Here is a 22,384-nt window from a genome sequence, read left to right as displayed (position 1 = left end):
TTGGTTAGTGTAATAATGGTTTAAAAATGAAGGGTTTTTTTTATTTTTATTTAACAAAAAACGTTGAAGTTGCCATGTGCATAACTTCATAAATGTGTTGGAATCTCTTTTAATAAATTGTTCGGATTCAGTCTTTTGCAGAGCAAGTCTGAGGCAAAGTAACAAAAATATGGCTGGAATTTGATCCTTTAGTCCATGGAAAAGTATTTTCTGCTCAACTCAGTAGTCCATTTTTGGCTGTTAACCTTTGTCGGTGAATTTTGTCCTGTTGTAGCTCCTCCTCATTAGGGTGCCAGAGCTTCATAAGTATCCGCTCCATGTTCAATGCATATACTGTGTGCGAAGGGATAACTTCTCTGTGAATCTGTAAAACAAACTAGAATATTAACATCTGTGATATCAACCATGCAAGATCAAACGCTAGAAAAACAAATACATGCAGAAGCCAGCATATTCGTTAACCAACAACCAAACTGCTCAAGCCCTAAATGCAAAAAGCTTCTTTTAGAAGTAACCCAATATTAATAAATGAGTATTAGTGTCAGAATTAATAATATTTCATAGATTAAAGTATAAACAATAGTCTGGAATCTAAATATCATTTAGAACTGTGCTACCTGATGGTGAACAGAGTATTAATGAAGGTTAACATAGGGATTACAGATTCCTATAGTAAAATAGTAAACATACTGTTGAGCAAAGTTACAGGAGTAGCTGATGGATCAACACATGGAAAATAATGATACATACTGCACCCATGCTCTGTAATCAGTTTTAGAACAAACGTACTGCCAGCTTTCAATCCTTTTATATAGATTAGTGAAAGTGGATCAAAATGGGCCTGTATATAGCTCTGTCTCTTAGGAAAAAATTACCTTATATATGAGATTACTATTTACATATGTAAAGCAGACTACTAAACTTGTGTCTGCATTATAAATGTTGATTGCCATGAAATTAATTGATCCATCTTTTAATTACACATTTGCAGAGACAGTAATGCATATATGGAACATAAAATACACATATTACACTAGGAAATATAATTCCCTACAATTCAATATCTTGGCAATACCTTCAAAGCTTCTAAAAGATCATACATATTGACTGGAGGCAGGCTAGGAGGCAGGTTATCCCCGGAACAGGCTAGTAAGAGGGCAGCTTGTTGCTCTGCATCGTCAGGATGTACATGGCTTCCAGAGTTCTGGTTTCCGGGGGAAGCAGAAAACATAGGTGGGCTAGAAAATAAAACAAATATTGATGAAAAAAAAATCTATAAATCCAAAATACCCTGCTAAGTTCAGTGGTCAAAGTACAAACAACCTTCAACTTAGACACCGTTAATAAAAGAAATAATATATATCCCGAGAACCACTGGATAGAAGATGAATGAATTTTGCTAATGTCTGACAACCATATGACATGCTGCTACAAGAAATACAGCTTTTTTCACTCCATCATCCAATTTCTATTAGTGGTTCCAGTAAGCACATGAGGAAAGAGAACTATTCAGCAACAAACCAACAGAGCAATAGTTAGAGGTCACCTGCTCTTGGTCTTTTTAGGAGAAGACAGAAAAGTAATTAAAATCAGTTAATTTTTGTTTTAGTAAACATGGTTTTAGACAAATTCTGGATTATTAAACAAATGCTGCATTTAAAAAGTGGCATCATTGTATGCAGCACTGTGTAATTTATAAAGTACAAAGAAACATTACATACAAAACAGATGTAGTAGTAAAGAGCCATGACACAAGAGAGCTTGTAAACTGAGAGGAGTAAGAGGGAATGACAGGTCACCCTAAAGGGATGCGTCCTGTATTGTTCATTCCCCCTTTGTATGTGTTTAATGTAAATAGCAATGAATGAATATGTAAAAATATTCTTGATATACGACTTCACCTAAGTTCTATGATGATGCTAGTAAATGCCCATACATGCTGCAGATTTGACAGTCATTATAGACATATGGAAAAAAAAAAAAATGTTGGATGTTGAATGTATCTTACCATCAATGTGGTGATCATTTGACTATGCTAATAGTGCCCCATCTGGTCTGGAGCTTTGCCTCACACATTAATCCAACCACTCAATAACTGGCCCAAATTACTTTGGTCCATGTATGGGCACCTTTAGTCTGCTTGAAGCACACACACTATTCAATATAATTGCCATTATATTAATAAACTGGCCATATGACCGACAGATTGAATATGTTACATGCTGAGAACTCAACACAACCTATACAAGTATTTTCTAAGCATTACTTCTACTAATTACCATAATTGTTTAGGATTAAATAGATATCTACTAAAACAAATTTGTACTTCAATGAATTATCACTTTCACAGAGCTGTGTGACATCCTGCAGCCAATAGCTAGCGCTTAGTAAAACATGAAAGAAAATCCTGGCTGAAGGTACAAAACCACTTATAAATAGCTTCAAGATGTGTACATATAAATACATTAATATGAGTATTACTTCCTCTTTAAATAGGTAGCTATAATTCTACCACAAGAAAATGAAGAAACTTTTCTGTTTAACAGCAAAATCAACATTTTGAGTAATTCATTATCCGCAAAAAAGTTGTACGGACAACTGTACAGCCCCAGCTCCTCAATTGTATCACTATGGTCCCCAAGGGAATCACAGAGTTTGGACTGGACTGAAAGTAATATATGACTGTTATGTGCAGTATTAAATCATGTACAACAGAAGCAGGATGGAAAACTTTTGTCTAATACTTACTGTAAAAATAAAATATAAAAATTCTCCTGTAGAAAACTTCTTGAGCACCTGAAGTGCAATCTATACCAGTGTTCTTCAAAATTTCCATGTGTGTGTAGTATACAAACATACACAGTACATGTATACATACAAACACACATATACATATATACACACACATATATATATATATATATATATATATATATATATATATATATATATATATATATATATATATATATATATATATATATATATATATACACACACATACATATATATATATATATATATATATATATATATATATATATATATATATATATATATATATATATATATACACATACATACAAATATATATATATATACACATACATACACACCGATCAGCCACATTAGTGCCTAAAATTGTAGATGCACGGACTCCACAAGATCTCGTAAAGTGTCCTGTGGTATCTGGCACCAAAACGTTAGCAGCAGATCCTGTAACGTGTGAGGTGGGGCCTCCAGGGTTCCGACTTGTTTTTCCAGCACAACCCACAGATGCCCCTTCAGATTGAGATGTGGGAAATTTGGAGACCAAGTCAACACCTTGAACTGTGTGTTATGTTCCTCAAACTTTCCCTGAATCATTTTTGCAGTATGCAAGGGGCATTATCCTTCTGAAAGTGGCCACTGCCATCAGGAAATACCATTGCCATAAAGAGGTGTACTTGGTATGCAAAAATGTTTAGGTAGGTGGTACGTTTCAAAGTAACATCCACATGATTGCCAGGACCCAAGGTTTCCCAGCAGCATCACATTGCCTCCACCGTCTTGCCTTCCTCCCATAGCACATCCTAGTGCCATCTCTTATCTAGATAAACGATGCGCGCACATTTAGCTGTCCACATGATGTAAAAGAAAATGTGAGTCATCAGACTCTTTCATTGCTCCATGGTCCAGTTTTGGCGCTCACATGCTCATTGTAGGCGCTTTTGCCATGGAACAGGGGTTAGCATGATCACTTCCACTGGTCGGCGGTTATGTAGCCCCATACGCAGCAAGCTGCGATGCACTGTGTGTTCTTACACGCCTTTCCGCATAGCCAACATTACATTTTTTAACAATTAGTGCTACAGTAGCTATTCTGTGGGATTGGACCAGATAGCTAGCCCTCGCTTCCCATGCACATCAATGAGCCTTGGGAGCCCATGACCCTGTCGACAGTTCACCGGTTGTCCTTCCTTGTACCACTTTTGGCAAGTACTAACCATTGCATAGAGGGAACAGATATATATATATATATTATATATGCAGCACAGTGGCTTAGTGGTTAGCACTGGCTCCTAGCACTTGGGTCATGGCCTTATCTGTGTGGAGTTTGTATGATCTCCCCGTGTTTGTGTGATTTTCCTCCAGGTACTCCGGTTTCTTCCAACATTCCAAAAACATATTAGAGGTTAACTGCTATTAAATGGACGTGCATGTGTGCATGTACGTGTGCAGGATAGTGAATTTAGACTGTAAGCTCCAATTGGGCAGGGACTTCTGTTACTTCTCTGTACATCGCTGCAGAATTAGTGGCGCTATATAAATAGATGATGATGAAGGTATATAATAATAAATAATTTTTCCCACCAAAAGAAACCCAGGAAACCAGCACTCCTTTTTTTGTAGCATTTGTTGAAATCTCATTGAACAGGCATTGTTAAAGATGAATATACATTCTCATATTTTTACTGATGTACTTCAAAGGTTCTTGCAGTGGTGTAAATCAAGATGGCTACAGCCATTTTAGTGACCTTTTTCAAGGGCAGCCAAAGATAAGTGCATACCTTCGGAGTGTTACAAGTCATACTGGCACTAAACCATCAAAAAACACACCCCCAGTTACTTACAAACACCTGTACACAACATCGTTAATTAAAGCACTCTTCGATAATGTAAGAACAAAGTGCAATTGTTTGGTCTTAATGCACAACACGGTGTGCACAATACAAAATCAAACACAGTGGTATCGCAAGAACATCAACCAGTGCTGGAGACGTGATTTTGGGCGATTTTGCAGCCACAGAACCTAGACGCCTCAACCTAATGGAGTTCACCATGAACTGTAACTGTGTAACTGTATTCTAGAGGCCGTCGCCATCTGTCCGACACCTGAAGTTTGGTCGAACTTGGATCTCGAAACGGCAATTATTTATTACCGAAAACAGTGCTGTATTCCTCCTGCACAATCCCACACATTGATGGGCTCCATGCCATTGGGCATACAAAACTTACACTGTGGTCCAACTGTATGAAGTGACATTATATTTGTGTTTCCATTTAAGGTTTGTTCATTAGCTGTATTGTTTATTCTCTTCCACATAATCCGCTGTTATCTTCTTTCAGAACTCTAAGGGGTAAATGTAGGAATCTCCGATTTCTGCAAGACGCCGTAAATCACAGACTTTGCAGGGGAAATTTAGTGACGATGGCTTGTAAAGGCAAATGTGCTGCTGTAAATTTCCCCTGCAAAGTGGTCGATTTCCGACGACTTGCAGAAATCGGAGCTTCATACATTTACCCCTAAAACTCTAAAAATTTTACTGATCTACGTTAATCTGATTACAATAGAACAGGCTTAATGGCAATGGATGTGTGAGACATCACTATATTGGGTAAGACATCACGGTGGGGATTAGCCAGGTCCAGGAAACGACCGCAAATGTAAGAGAGCAAATAAAGATGTAGCTGAACAACTCCCTAGGTTTTCTCATAGCTTTCCCAGAACTCAGTTTTGTACATGTTATCTTGTGTGATGCACAATTAACTTTTCTCTTTCTAGGTTTCAGTCCCTCTAGTGTCAACAAATAGGGATTGCAGTAGTGTAACTGCAGGCTTTTCTGCTCTCTGAATTTATTTGCCTTTTCTTTTGAAGATCTGTTTCCAGTTCTTCTCTTGGATTCCCCCCACTTTTCCATTGCCTTGTTTTCAACAACTCACCTGAACAAGTGGTAGACATGCTTTTTTTTTTAATGGTGCTATTTTCCAATCCTAGCATCAATTATTACTGTGCAAATACTTGAATTGCTTCTCTTCCTATGTTTTTAAAACCGCTTAATAAGTTCAAATATATATTGCACTATTACTTGAAATAATTAAAAAGAGTCTGCTATAAGGACAAAAAATTTATACACCAGTGTGACTTTATTTCTATTGAAAGTAATACTCCCATAATCATTATTTCAGAGGTGTAGTGTAAATTAAACTTCCTAGAAGATGGCAACTTGGACCTTCTGCATACAGAGTAAACCTAAAGTAGTACATGACTCAGGAATATTAAGGCCCAACGCAAACATAGAGCCCATGCAATCAAAGAAACATTATGGGCGGAAGGGACATGAAGGAGGACAACAAATAGAACAAGAAAAGAATGAAAAGTCTGAGAGGACATAAGCCAAGAATGAGAAAAACTAACATTGTGGATAGAAAGATTTTAAACATCTTCTCAGGCCAAAGCCTAACAAGAAGTTAGCCCTAAAGGAGAAAAATTAGAAGGTTAAGTCAAAGAAATACCCACAAAATCTTATTATCAATAGCTTAACATTTACAGAGCTTACAAGATATATATAAAATGAAGAGGATTGCTAGTCATGTTTCATTCAAATAGATCAGGTTATCTTTAGGGGAGAATGAAGACCTCAGAATACAAAGTACTACCTCAAAATATTAACAAAACAAATTTTACATTTAGACCAGAGGTGTACAGAGCCAAAAAAATAAAGACTGATGGTTCTGCCACCGCTGTTAACAAAACAGTGAACAAGGGCATAAATATACAATGTTGACCAGTTGTAAACAGTCCAGGGTATTGGTATACCAATACTTCCATCTGGTGGCAGGTATGTAATATTAGCAATAGTGCAGAGCTCCAATTAATAACGTTGTAATATACATTCTGAATAAAGCATGAATATATAATCTGCACCTGCTTGTCACCAATATATGAATACATTACATAATCATTATGTTTCATATATAGAAAAGTAGTTCTGTGTGTGTAGGATCTTACACCCAGGTCAGATACCCGACGCTCAGTGCAAACGAAAAGTGGACAATTATTGCCAACAATAAACACATAGCCCACACTCTCGGATATACCGGGACAATAGAGAAATGAGATACACATTAACGCTAGGTAGACACTACAGAAAATTTCTCCCGATGCAATATCTAACAATTTTACCAACGACTGAAGTCCCAATCAGAAAGCAGATTCATGTGTACACACATACACAATTTACCTTGATCGAACAAAACCATCTGCTGAAAATATTGTGACTGTAAATTCCATGGAGATCTGCCTACAATGCTGGTCAAGAGTGCATACACATTTCAGAATTTGCCCCAAATCATTCCATCTTTTAAAGAGATTTTTAGGTTATAAAATCAAATGAAACGATACGGTGTGCTTTGGTACGATAAAACATGATCATGGGAGCGTACACACTAATGCAATATCGGACCTAACAGTCGCTTATCGTGTGATTGGCAGGTAAAAAACCTGTAACATGTACCTAGTTTAAAACTAATTAGTATTATATCATCTATGTTGAACTGTGTTTATATTAGAAATACACTATGTGTACATACGTTTGTCTGCATCAATACTGTATATACTATAGAAATCCACAATCACCGTGCACTTTACCGTGGTTATTTTGGAAGCAATTTAAGTGTTAAATGACTGGAGGAGGATCTAAATAGCACAAAGGAATGAGTGCAAGGATCCGAATAAGCAAAAAGATATATAGGAAACTGTATAGAATTAGTGAGTGTACAACAACATATTTAATACGCCCTATTTACTATAACAGCATGCCTGGCTAGGAGGAACACCTCTGTGATACCAGAACTTAAACAGCAAGACCATGTGGCCAAGGCAGTTGGAGACAGAAAGCTGCAATATCCCACTACTGCTGTCTGATAAACCACACTGTGCTTGAATTCCATGTGCTGACCCCAGACTGAGGGCTTCCCACATATTGAGCACAGGTGAGCAGGGTTCAATTGAACAGTATTGTAAAACACGTGAGTCACTTCTGCTTGGAATGGGCAATGAAACAAACATTAAGTCAAGTCATGAGTCGTTAAATGAACATTTTATTCTGTCATAAAAAGTTGCATCCATCTGTGAGGCTGGGTACACACTACAGGTTTTTCACCAAATTATCGGACCAATCACACAATAAACGGCTGTTCGGCCCAATATCACATTAGTGTGTGCGCTACAATGGTGAACCATTATCGTTCCTTAGCACATCGTATTGTTTTATTTAATTTATTAAATGGACTAAAAATATCGTTCAACAATGGAACGATGTCGGCAGTGTCTATGTACTCAGGACCATCTGCCCGACAATCTGCTTATAGTTCCTCCAACAGCGACGCCATTCTGGGTGTGAATATTTAAATTTATTGATGTTGGCTCTTACGTCAAAAATACTAATATTCTCAATAATAAAGTCAGATTTTCTCATGTGACGTGCTAATTTCTTTAAAACTATTATGTACCAGTAATGTCTGCTAACATAGGTTCAGTACACCTGTGTCCACCCTGTGTTATGTACACATTTATTTTATGTTGTTTCTTATACCTCTATGTGTATTTATATAGCATATTGCTGCTGGGACAGCATATATCTTTTCAGTGTGTACAGAGTCACGACCTTATGAACCGTTTGTTAGGACAGATGAAAGTCATAGATTGGACAGTAAATAGTGTAAGACATCTATAGTGTGTACGCATGAATCGGCATGCTGATCAAGACTATCAGTCATTGGTAAAATCATTAACGATATCGCATCAGGAAAAAAATTTATTTAGTGCGTACCCAGCTTGCACTTTTTTTTTTCTTTTTTAATAGGCACTTACATCTGATAACAGATATGGGATATTCAAGTGTGAGAATAGAGCAGATGTAGCTGTACCAACTTTCAGTGTCAACACTGAGGAAACTGCGTGGAAACAAGTGACTTAAGCTAGAAGGAATGAGAAAAGCAGGGCTGCTGGAATTACTGCTACAACGGCCCTCAAATGCTACTGAGGGGTGAGAGGAGGCTAAGCAAGGGAACAATGGTAGCACAGTGGCGTAGTGGTTAGCACATCTGCCTTGCAGCACTGGGGTCATGAGTTCAATTCCCGACCATGGCCTTATCTGTGAGGAGTTTGTATGTTCTCCCCGTGTTTGCGTGGGTTTCCTCTGGGTGCTCCGGTTTCCTCCCACACTCCAAAAAAAACATACTGGTAGGTTAATTGGCTGCTACTAAATTGACCCTAGTCTGTGTGTGTGTGTGTGTGTGTGTGTGTGTGTGTGTGTGTTAGTTATTTTAGACTGTAAGCTCCAATGGGGCAGGGACTGATGTGAATGAGTTCTCTGTACAGCGCTGCGGAATTAGTGGCGCTATATAAATAAATGGTGATGATGATGATGGTGAAGGAGACGCACATCAGCAGTCAGGCAAAGTAGATTTACAAGTAAAAAGTGAAGCTGCTTGAGGAACAACCACCACAGCAACCAGTGAAGAAAGCAATTACACCAGAATCATACTAACTGGCATTCTGGACTGGTATCCCTTATAGAGTTTAAAGGCCCACTCATTAATTCTGAAGGATGGCATGTATTTGGAAACCAAACAAACTAAGAAAAAGTTAACCAGTTATATCTGGACAACCCAGGAGGAGTGGTGAACTGCAAGAAGTAATAAACAAGTATCCTGAGCACCACTCATTCAGAGTATTGCCACAACACCTAGGCCCATTATCCCCCACACACACTTTCAATGTGGAGCATTAGGACATCTCCAGACGAACTGCCTTTAGAACATACAGATGAACAGACCAGGCCCACAACCAGGCAGCAATATCCCAACCACATATCATCACACACCCCCCAACCATGCACCCCTGACCATGATAAATACTCCACCTATTGGGGAGCCCTGGTCACGTTGGATTGGGGAGAAGGGATAGGTTACACATTTGGTCCTAGTCATGGACAAGCTACTGCTTGGTATGTTTGCTAGAAAATTATGTGGGGGAGAGATGATGGAGCATCACACTGGAAGGAAGGTAGTCTGTCCTACCATCAATTGCCTCAAGATTTACGGCTGCTATGATACAAATGATATTGTTGGTCAGCAGGACTCTCATATACTAGAATACTGACCTAACACTAGAAAAATTGAAGCAAGGATTAAATCAGAAAATGTGGGACAAGGGCAGCCACATGATCTTGGACTGTACGGTCAAGTGGTGGAGCCCAATAAACTCATAATTATAGGTGCTGCTACTGGCTTACGAAGTACCACAGGGAATCGCGCAAACATGATAATGCCTGATCCAGAACTTTTACTGGCCTGTGCTGTGCCAGCATAACATACGGTACTGCTGCACATGTGGTAGTTTCAAGAAGCCGGGGATGAGCAACTTACTGCCTACATACCAATTTGACACTACCGATCATTAAGGAACTGTTACAGAAACATTAGCAGTCAACCTAGTGGGGCTGCTCAGTCAACCTAGCAGATCAGGCAAACAGTGCGTTCTCTCTATCAAGGACTATACAAACAAATACCAAGAGGTGATGGGCCCTTCTAAAAGAATAAAGGCTTTTAATCCATGTTTACATGCGTGGAATTTGCTCCTGAGGTAGTACTGGATCAATGATTGCCATTTTTGCTGTAAATGCCGCAATATTTATGGCAACGATGCAGAGTCAAGGCTAAGCACGCCATGGCATACCACCTCCAAACAAATTCTGAAAATAAATTATGGTCCTTGGTGGAATCTGGAGGAGACAACAAGAAGTTTCTATCCTACCCCCTATCTGCGTATGTTCAAAATTTCAGGAGTCTATAGGATTCTCCCTATATTAACAACTGTACTGGCATAAAGTGAGATGACCTACTTCAGGAATACTGGGAAAAGGGCTCTGGCACTACATAGGAATGCTGGTGGTACAGTAAGTGTTATAGTTATGGTTGTCCCAAAGGAATGATCCTGAATGATTCAAAATGATACACATCGACACAATGAAACTCTATTATGAATGAAAGGCTCAGGTCACGGCGATCGGCTTTCAATGAGAAGTATAAAGGGAGTTTGCCTGTCACCTGATGTCAATAAGTGACCTTTTCAACTTCAAACTCAGCTGGAGGACTTGCTGTACACTCAGAAATCCATGTTTAATAATCTTAGTGGATACCCAGGATGAGTCACCTATACTGTAGACAGTGGGACTCGCATATCAATACGCTGCCCAAATTAACGAGTAGTGGAATCCATGAAATCCAAAAACGAAATAGTAACTCAAGGCACCTTGCTGACTTGATTGGGGGATGGGAGAACAAAAGCCAAACAGCAAGGAGATTTGGGGCAATAGAAGAACAATCAGAAACTACAGACCACCAGCTACATTTTTACCCCTAACAAATAACCTCTATATCAATCTGGAAACCTTCAAATCTAAGTACAGTGTAACTACAGAACTTATCATAACATTTTGATCAATAGTACCATTTGCTCAGAAACACTTTGTGAAGTATCCTCAACAAACCAACTCTTCAGTGTGTCCTAAGCGCATTTTTATGTCGATTCAAAGTTTACTTTACAAAACATTTAATCATTGGGAGTTTTTGAAAGACTAAACTAAGGAGATTGGAGTATAAAGAGGGGTATTTTGTTGGAAAAGATGCATTGGAAGGACAATCATTTAATTAAACAATTCTATAAAACGGTTTACTGTTTCATTGGTTTGCGAACTACAGTAGATAAACACATGGGGTGATTTTCCCCTTTACCTGATAAATGTATTTGCTTTCATTTTAAAGACCATTTTTCACTGGCTTTCACTGTACTTTCCTAGCATATGCAGGGAAGGAAGAAATGTTTCATTCTGTTAATTATGGCCAGCATTCAGAATACGAATAGGATACTTGGTCACTTTGAGACTTGACATACAACCGATACATTTTTTGTGTTTTAAGTATGATTTGTACAGTACGTGTTGTTAAATGAATGTTACAAGAGAAGCAGTTACAATGGCACAAAGATAAATCAGTTAGCTGCCAAATAATTTGACTTACCATTCAAGAAGCTGATTGTAGGTTGCCACACTGTTTCTCAGGTAGGGTTGGGGATTGATGTTACACCCAAATGCATATCTGAAGTGTCTGTCTTTTAGGCGGTAAGCTTGTCTACGTGATACCACAGAGGTCAACAAATCCTTCAAATGTTTCTATAGTTAGAAGAAATAACCATCAAGTACTTTTTTTTTTATTATTACAAATAGAACTTTAATATGATAAAAAAAGCAAACAGGAAGACAAGTACTGGAAGACAACAGTTTCTCCAACAAAACCTTTTCAGTATATACCTGTGAATGTTAAAAGCATATCTTACAGGTTAAAGCAACCTTCATTGTGGCATGTGTATTAAACATAACTGGTTTTAGGCTCAGACATTTTTTTCTCGTAAAACGACCACTGGCAAAAACAAAAGTTCAGAAAAAGGGTCAACTAAATCTATATGATAACAACAACAAAAATATATTTGTGCCTAAAACACAGTATATCTTTACATACATATCTTTTTGGTACCATTCTTTATTCATGGCTGTGTTCTTAGGCAAAATGGTGAGTGAGCCCACTCCCACCAGTGCAGAGCTTGCTCAGGAATGGCAGCAGGCAGGTGTGAGTACATCTGCAAGCACAGTGAGGCGAAGGACCTTTGGAGGATGGCCTGGTGTCAGGAAGCCCAGCAAAGAAGCCACATCTCTCCAGGAAAAACATCAGGGACAGACTGATATGCTGCAAAAGGTACAGGGATTGGACTGCTGAGGACTGGGGTAAAGTCATTTTCTCTGATGAAACCCTTTTCAGATTGTTTGGAGCATCTGGAAAAACGCTTTTCCAGAGAAGGAAAGGTGAGCGCTACCATCAGTCCTGTGTCATGCCAACAGTAAAGCATCCTGAGACCATTCATGTGTGAAGTTGCTTCTCAGCCAAGGGAGTGGGCTCACTCAAAATTTTGTCTAAGAACACAGTTATAAATAAAGAATGGTAACAAAACATCCTCCAAGAGCAGTTTCTCCCAACCATCCAAGAACAATTTGGTGACGAACAATGCCTTTTCCTGCATGATGGAGCACCTTGCCGTATGACGCATGTGCCATGATTTCAAAGAGCTTCCTGCACTTCCCCATCGCAAGGAGAAAAGAGCCCAGAGATAGTGGGAAGCTCACTCTCCTTCACTTCTCCCTTAGACATGATATTACTCTTGTGCCCCTTAGTAGATATTGTCTAGTGATCAAAATTTAGAGAAGAAGAAAAATATGGTACATTTTTTTCAGAAGACCTTGAGCTATTCAGCAAGGTATTGTAATCCATGTGATGTGAATTTCAAACTTATTTGGTAGCTGTATTAAAAGAAAAGAGAAAAAAAAAAAAAAAAAAGACAATTTTATCTGGAAAGTACTGTGCATTCCAGTCTTCGCTAATAAAAAAACAACAACAATGGTATAAACCTATAGTGTTTCTGGACAATACAAAGTCTTCTGACAAAAAAAAAATATATAATTTGTGTACAGAAAAGTGATTAACATTCATGTTGAAATGTGACCAGTCCAAAACCTGCCAAAAACTGTCTCAGCACAGTGGTGAAAAAAAGCCTCAGCATCAAAGCACTTAAACGATCAAAGATAATGGCCTTACTCATGTGAAGTGTCATTAAAAACTTTACTGTTTACATCAAGTGGTTGAAACTAGGTCAGATCAGTGGGTCAGGTGGTTCCCTTACTAGTTTCACACCTCACAGTGTAATTCCTCTTAGGCTAATCCAGTTAACCCTCTATACACATAGTATTAAAGTAACAAAAAACAAATATTATACATACATACATAATATATACATACATAATAAATATATATATATATATATATAGGACATGGACATGGTATATCTGTTACCTTAATTACAGATAAGCTTTTGTTATAACTACTCAATGTGAGTGTGTATTTTATATGTTACTTTCTATTAAATGCTGATTTCTTTGAAATACTACACCATATAGTGCATTATTCTTTTTTCCCTATCCACTTTGTGGAGGAGAGTTATGGTGTTTACAGTATGCTGCTGTTGTATGGCTGGTGAGCAGGCATGCAGGTTTGCTGACTATACTACCTCCTTGGAGAGAATGCTGATTATATATCATTGAGAGAACAGCCGTGTATTCGCTGTGTTCCAGTCTCTGGACAAGATATATGCAGATAAGCAACCTTTATTCCTTATGGTGTGTATTTATCTAGGTGATGGGCTATCACTAACACACTGATCTCATACCTGTTTTTTTCTGTCTTTTAATGCTTACCAACTGGACTTATACCTGTGGTCCTTAAGGATCGTCCAGGACAATTGAAGTATTGAACAGTCTTGAACTATATTATTATTCCACGGAACTTGGGCTATATACCCCTGTTAACGCACCTGATTGCACCATATCCTGTACTTTACACATTTTACTATCTTGGACTTACCAACCATTTCTAAGGAAGGCTGCCTCCATACGTGGAAGAGGTGTTTATGTGGACTTGTGTTTATATACCTATACAATACTGTTGTGAGCGCCATTGTTTATTACTCATACTGTAATATATATATATATATATATATATATATATATATATATATATATATATATATATATATATATATATATATATATATATATTATATTCACCCAGGATAAACAACATTCAAGCAGAGTTATAAGATTTTATAACAATATAATGTATTATTAATATCCTGTTAATATTTCAATAGATTATAGGATATCTTATTTAAATAAATATGACGTTATGCTATAGAAAGGGACAGCTGGAAGTTGTGGTTAAAGCCATTTGATATCCTATAGTAAATGGCTTGGATCCAAAAGACCTCTATTTCAGATAAATTTCTCCCAAGTTTCAGCCTCTAGGTAAAAAAGGTTTTTTTATGGCCATATACTGCAAACCAGCAGGTCGCTACAATTTGTGTTTTTTGTTTGTCCTTATCAAACCTCCTAATTGTCCCAAATGTTCCCTAATCCGGTCCTTTACATGTCTGGTAGTTTGACCCACATATTGTTTATTATATGAACATTATAAGGGGGGTATTCAATTGTCCGCGGGATCGAGCGCGGAAAAACTATTACCGTTAATACGGTAACCTCTCGCTGGATTTCAGCTCGCAGCTCCCTGAAATCCAGCGAGTAAATTACCGTATTAACGGTTTTTCCGCGCATGATTACCGTAATAACGGTAATCCTGCGCGGACCGGTAGATTGACAATTGAATATGCCCCTAAGAGTTAGAACACAGTGTTGGTATTACCATTATAATGTTATCTTAGGTGAAATTCTTGTTCAGTGATGAAGACTACAATTATTTCTTCTGTATAACAAGTGCCACGTTCACACTCCTTTCACTTCCCAAGTTTTTTGTCCCTTTTGGCTAGATTTAAATACAATAGGAGAGAGAGTGTTGTTTAAAGAAGTACCTCATCTGGAGAAAAATCTGTTTGCAATGACATTTCCTAAGGTTGGGTATATAGATAAATGTTTATGTATTTTATTATTACACACCTCTCTGGTTCTTCTATCCTTCTAATTTTTGCTCATAAATTCCATATAAGCGTTTTCAGTCTGTATGTTTAGCTCTGTCATATAACCGGTAAATGATTTATGAGGGGCATATTCAATTGTTGTTTTTCCGCGCCGCGGAAAAACAACTACAGTTAATACAGTAATTTGTAGCTGGATTTCAGCTTGCGGCTCAGGGAGCTGCGAGCTGAAAACCAGCGAGTAAATTACCGTATTAACGGTTTTTCCGCGCACGATTACCGTAATAACGGTAATCATGCACGGACCGCAGGATTTTCGGCGGTCCGGCCGACAATTGAATGTGCCCCATAGAGTGTTATAATTTCCAACTGTAACCTAATAATCTCACTGTGCAAATATGACAATTTTACACAGGTTGGAATTAATCCAATATACTGTAAGATATATAAATGACAAACAGTCATTTGATTATAATAATCAACACATTCTTATAATAACAATATTACAGACTAATAAAAGTAAAAATTTCATTGTTTCGAAAACTACTTTTTTAAAACTACTCACAGTTCTCAATGAACTTTCGTTTCAGATGTTGCCTTATATAACTGTATAAACGCTATACTAAGCCATTATACTAACCTCCAATGCATGGATAACAATGGTCACTGCCTCCTCTGTAACATTGTCCAGCCCATGTTCATAGGCAGTAACAATCATTCGTCCCTCCAGTTGCCCACGGGTGGGCAGGGTCATTGTGTGAGAACACAGCTTAAGCTCATCTTCTTCTTGGGGATCCCGGCTCACAAACTGCTGGGCTCCAGCCAAAGGATTTTGGGGCTGGAATCGATGCTGGTGAAGAGGCAAGTAGAGTATTATTACATTTCTCATTGTCTCCTACATATAGTGCAGACATCCATTTTCTGGGCCGAAATAATATTCATTAGAATGTAGCCTATAAAATCATTCCGAACAGAGTTTCATGAATAAAATTCAGACATCAAAAATATTAGTCAGGCAGTGTCTCAGTGACGTCGCTAATTCCCAACAAACTGATAGGCTGCATCCTGGTGCAGCACACCAAAGGGATGTTGCCAGTGTGAGTAGGTGACAGGTTCTATTTAAGCATATGTATCCAGTTTTATTATGTTTTGACGTGTCTGTTAGCATATATTGCTCTATTACAATACACAGATTTTACCATCAATAATTTCTGACCCATACTATGGCTCTTTAGATATGAGTCAGAGTTGCTAAAGTTCTGATAAACCAAATTGCTCTCAAATTAGAATGCATTTTAAAATATGTCTCTTTAAATTTACACAATAATAATTATTACATTTGCAGAATGAAAAAAACAAACATATTAACAGAATATAGAAAAGAGATAAACACTGAGTATTATGAAAGTAGATGTGTATTAATGAAATTATTGAGCAAACCAGAAAGTATTGGGTCTGTTTTTGAAGGGTTTTAGAGAGGAGGCCTATCGGACTATGCTAGACAGCGAGTTTCAAAAAACAGGACCCAAAAAAGCTAAAAGCTTGGGGTCCCATATGAAATATAGGAGATTCTAGGTACGGTTAGTAGTCCTTAATCTGCGGATCAAAATGTGCAAGTGGGACAATAGGGAATCAGAAGTTACTTCAAGAATCTTGGACACTGTTCAATAAGCCAATCTTGAAACAGACTTGCCATCTTACCGACAGCAAAAAAAAAAAAAAAAAGAGAATGGAGAACAGGTGTTATGTGGCAAGAACGGGCAGGTTAGTTAATAGCCTGGCTACTACACTCTGCACCAGCTGCAGGCAGCGCAATTCTATTTCTCGTAGATCTAGGTAGAGTGCATTGCAGTAGCCCAATCATGAAGATACAATTGCATATATGAACGTAGGAGGATCGTCTGTGGGAAAACAAATGCTCGATTTCGGCAATGTTTCGAAGATGAAATAATGAAGATTTGATCATGGCGGACACCAGATGTTTAAGTGTAAGCCACAAGCAAGAACAACAAGATTCCACAAATGATCATAGTATGGCAATCCAGAACCTACAAATGTAAGTCCAATTGGCTGACCTAGCTTCAGTCCTGTAATTAGGTAAGCTCCTATTATAAAAAAAACCTCTATTTTATCAGGATTCAACCGCCAACTGGCATTAATCCATACCTGGAGCTCAGCTTGACAGCTATTGAGAATGGATACTGGATTCTTTGTACCTGGAGCAAAGGACAGGTATAGCAGAGTATCAACCGCATAGCAGCGGTAATCCAGGCAATGACTGATTATTTCTCCCGGTGGCAGCAAATCTACGGCTAATAGCATGGGACATAGGATATGGAATGATGCATAGCAGGTGCACTGGTGCAGGTGATTGTACTCCTGAAGACACTCCCCGAGACCAGACAATGAGAAACTATTTGAACTATCAAAGGACTGTGCCATCCAGTCCACAGAAATTGTTCAGACGCTTTATTAGGAATCCCACTGTCTGCTGTATCAAATGCTGCAGAGAGGTAACGAAAGGTTAAGATCAAACAATTACCTCTAGTCTCTAGAAGATCATTAAGCACATGCACCAGGGCTGTTTCATGTCTTTTCTGAATATTGACTGGAAAGGATCATAAATATCATGGGTTGACAGATGAGTTTCCAGTTAGGTTGCAACCATTCTCTCAATAACCTTCTTTAAAAATGGTTTGATATTGGTCTGTAGTTAGTCATGTAGTTTAAAAAGTTCTAAAGAAGGGTTTCTTTTTTTTGCCCCACAGTGAAAACTCAAAATTCTATTCCCCACCCCCTAACAATAGACCATCATTTGGACAACATTTCGATCAGTATCCTCTTTACAAAAATGGGGGTGAACTGGAGGGCAAAGGACTTAGAGGGGGACAGGAAGTTTTCAGCCTACCCAAATTCCACGGCAGGCTGGGTGACTCTTCTTAAACCCAGCTGTAATTATGAGTTTATATACAAAGCAATTACATTGAATATACATTTTGCACAAGAAGAATTTTCATTGAGAGGAACACAGCAATCTATTTATCAAGATTGTTTTCTTCTAAATAATAGTAGAGACTTTGGAGTTCTACTTTTATAATATAGTTATCATTTGCACTGCTTAAATATTAAAGAAAATAAAAATAGTGTGCATTCATAAAAATGAACTTACATCAAACTTCTGGCGAACCGAAGAAATCTTTTTCTTGCCCTTTGGCTTTCCAGGTTTGGTTGCAGAATTTAAAGCTCCGGCTCCCTCTTAAGGAGAGCGAGAGAGAAAGAAAGAAAAAAAAAGTAATTTCTACAAGTGTACTTCCAACTAAATTTTTTCCTTTCTTCTTCAATCACAATAATCGTGTTATGGTATTTTACATCCATGCCAATTGGCCCCATAATGGAACACACAAACACTTAATAAAGAGTATTCAGATAATGGCAAGCAATCTACTAACGCAATAAAGGATATTGTTGCAGCAGTTTTATATTAAGAGACTGTTAATAACATACAGTTTGAATATTGAGTAACAACTTGTTACTGCTTTTGCTTTATTAATTTACTTACCAGGAGAGGAAATAAGAATTTGGCAGCGAGTAAGAATAGCCAAGAGGAAATCATTGTGAGAGTGCACTGTAAACAAAAACATACACCACTGTCATTAACATTATTAACAACTTTGTGACCAAACATTTCTTGTCTGACTGCCTCAAATATAGTGCTACTACTTAATCATTGTTTTCTTTCAAATTTGTAATGTTTTTTTTCTGTTTTTGTTTTGTAAATCGACTACAATATGGTCGGTCAAGAAGCTAAATCATTAATTTCAAAGCAATGTATCAGGACAGATATATGCGTCAGAACATAAATGTGTCCTAACTCTCAGATGAATGTTTCACAAAAATTTTGAGGTGGAAGGTAAGACTATGACAGAGTGGACTCAAAGCTCTGGGGTCATGTATTTGATTCCAACGTTATCTGTGTGGACTTTGCGTGGATTTCCTTTGGGTGCTTCAGTTTCCTCCCACAGTCCAAAAACATACTTGAATATTAACTGGCTTCTAGCAAAGATTACCCTACTCTGTGTGTGGTATAGAGAATTTAAATTGTAAGCTTCAATGGGAAAGGCACTGATGTGAATAATTACATATTCTCTTTACAGAGTTGCATAATATTATTGGCGACAAATAAATGATAATATAAGAAAGTAGCTTTGCCATTAATGGTCTAGCTAGTACAAGCTAGTCTTCAGAACAAAAATGGGGGTATTTTAACATTACATTAAGATAGCTTACTGTACTTTTAAAGAGTGAAAGTAAAGACAAAATAATATACTTGGAATAACTAAAGTATTTGTTCAGCACAATGTCTGTCTTATAATGTAGGCTATTTGAACACTTTTTTTGTACTTGTTTTGGAGATCCTTGACCAAAAATATTTCAGCTCTCAAGTGCAATCAGAATATGTGTTTGAAATACATGCAGATAGCAATTTTATATTCTTAATTTCTAAACATTTCAACTTAGGAAATTATGCTATCATTTGTACATGCTTCCACATGTATGCAAGTGTCTTTTAAAGATAAAAAAAAAAAAAAAAGAAAAGAATAAATACAGGTATTAAAAAAAATGTCCATAGAAAGCAGACATTGCTTAGTAAGGTGATGCATCTCTATCTTGCTTCTCACTGAGGATGTTCAGAAGTCAGATTCAATTAACCGCGTGATGCCATGCTGTACAACATGCCGGGTAATACGGTACTGAAATCTCCGCTCATTTTCCCTTGCATCTCTATGGAACGCAAGGGTAAATGAGAGGAGATTTTATCATAAACTCTGACGCGATGCGTCTCCAGCGACTGTTCCACAGACATATCACGTCACCTAGCGGTCAACTGAATCTACCCGAGACTGTGTAATAACAAGCAGTAATCAGGGTAAATAGCTTCCAAATCTAACCTTTAAGTGAAACATACCATTCTCTTGTGTGAGCAGTCGTCTTGCTTCAACGTCAAACTCCTCCTTGCTTATTTTTTGCTTAAACCAGAGTTTTAGGTTTGCCCAATATCTAAAACAAAAAATAGCATAATTAAAACCTTTGTGCTTGGGAATTCTGCAACTCAATGTTTATCAAGTGCAAGTTTATCACTGGATTTATTTTATCCGATGCTATTGATAAGGTAGTAGGTCTGACGAGGGGAATGTCAGTGTTATTGCGATGATGATCTCACACAATGTCAGCAACACAGGGAAGCACAGGCCAAAAGCATCAAAACACTGAGAACAACATCCCTACACAAGGTAGAAAGTAACAGAGCAGAAGATGGGATGAAAGGCTGCAAGCAGCACACATTCAAATGAAGATAAATAACTAAAACGAATCCCCCTCTTTCCCAATGAGGATTGGGGGGCTGGGGGTAATTTAAATCCCAGAGACTGACAGCAATCAATGCAGGGAAAATGAAACCACTAAATGAGTGAGACTCTGGAGCTGAAAGTTGAAACAAATGTTCACTCCACACATGTTGTGAAGAGCAGAGCGTGGGCCTCCAGAGCCACATGTGCCGGTGGTAGTTCTGTTCCATGCCAGCATGTCAATGCAGTTTAAAAGTTGCATTCTTCTTAATGCAGACACACAGTAAACACAATGGGATGCAATTAAGCCTTTACATATATTTGTACATTTAGTTTGATCAACGTAATGTACACATTTGTAAATCAGTCTAAATCATACTTGTGGGCTTTTTGTTCCAAAGGGCAATTGTTGGAAAGGGCAATTGTTGCAAAGCGACTGACGCAATTTACGTCGTCATCATGCTCCCACCCACTGCGCAATAACACAATATGGTCATCAGGGGGCATGAGAATGCAAATTGAGACCTGCCTTTCTGGGAAACTCCCCGACATTCCAAGAGAGTATGCAAGTATGATTTCAATGTATATTAAAACCATGTACATTAGCACAAGGCTCCACCGAGCCAGAGAGTTGGGTCACACAAGTTGTACATAATTAATGCAGATATGAAAACAAAAGTTATGTAGTGCCCCTCTCATAAGAAAGCTAACATACTAACTGGAATAGGGCAATAAAAACACATTTCAAATGCCAGTATGACATTCTTAAATAGAATACACTTAGATAAACTTCATTAACAAATAAGGGATACTTGAGTAGTTTTTACTTCCCAGTTTTGTACCTGTCCATTAGAATATAAATACATCACAACAGATCAAGGTAAAACTGGTACAAGGTGAAGTGGCTTATTCTATGTAAGTAATAGATAAAAATGCCATTAAAACTTTATTTGAAGCACTTTTAGCAAATTGCACTTACAAATAAATATCCAAATTCTTCTGATGCAAACAAGTTATGTATGTTTCACTTTTAGAAACAAACTATCTAAGCACTAAAATGGTCTCTGAAATAATTCAAACAAGAACTTGAATATCAAAACCACAAAAATGTTTATATGTAAAACATTTCATTGCAAAAACTGTGGAATACACATTAACAGAAAGCACCACAGCTATTGAACTTTTAAACAGATGGGCATATTTTAAAGGTTATTATTACTTGAACTACTTGGATAGTTTCACTGTAATAACTACAACAATACTGTAAATGGCGTAAAATACGTCTCAGCTGAGCTGGACACCTCTAAAGCGGTGAAGGGATACAACTTTAGCACGGGGATGTGTAGGCCTCCCGGTACTTATACCATGGCAGACAAAGTTCACTCACTGCTTTACGTTTTCACCCAACGCCTCACTAAGACTCTTCTTAGCTGCTTCCAATTCGCTTACAAACGTCGCCATTACCGGAGACTAAAAAAATATATACGATAAGATGAGAAACCCGACCATTTAGGCCCAAACTCATGCAGTCTAAAAACCACAAAATTAACCCCCATTCATTTTGATGCTCCTATTCGAAACATACAGAAAATAAGGCCGCGGGAGGGCACACCAAGCACAACTAATACAAAAGGATTTTTTTTTTTTTTAAATAAAGCTTTATTGGTAAATAACACACGCA

The 22,384-nt window shown here is 37.7% G+C and overlaps 1 protein-coding gene across 1 annotated transcript; it reads right to left on the bottom strand.

Moving 5' to 3' along the window:
• Positions 1-27: 27 nt before the first annotated feature.
• Positions 28-22,276, bottom strand: TADA1 (transcriptional adaptor 1). Its single transcript, XM_075184047.1, has 8 exons — positions 22,091-22,276; positions 20,325-20,416; positions 18,918-18,983; positions 18,528-18,613; positions 15,999-16,208; positions 11,848-11,999; positions 1,076-1,238; positions 28-364 (listed from the first exon to the last, which is right to left on the bottom strand). Exons 1-8 carry the CDS (start codon positions 22,162-22,164, stop codon positions 215-217), a joined length of 993 nt encoding a protein of 330 aa, XP_075040148.1. The 5' UTR covers positions 22,165-22,276; the 3' UTR covers positions 28-214.
• Positions 22,277-22,384: the final 108 nt, after the last annotated feature.

The sequence above is a fragment of the Mixophyes fleayi genome, chromosome 8, assembly GCF_038048845.1.
Source record: "Mixophyes fleayi isolate aMixFle1 chromosome 8, aMixFle1.hap1, whole genome shotgun sequence".
NCBI classification, from domain to species: domain Eukaryota; kingdom Metazoa; phylum Chordata; class Amphibia; order Anura; family Limnodynastidae; genus Mixophyes; species Mixophyes fleayi.
The sequence above is the reverse complement of the archived record's forward strand: the minus strand, read 5'-3'. Positions and strand labels throughout refer to the sequence as shown.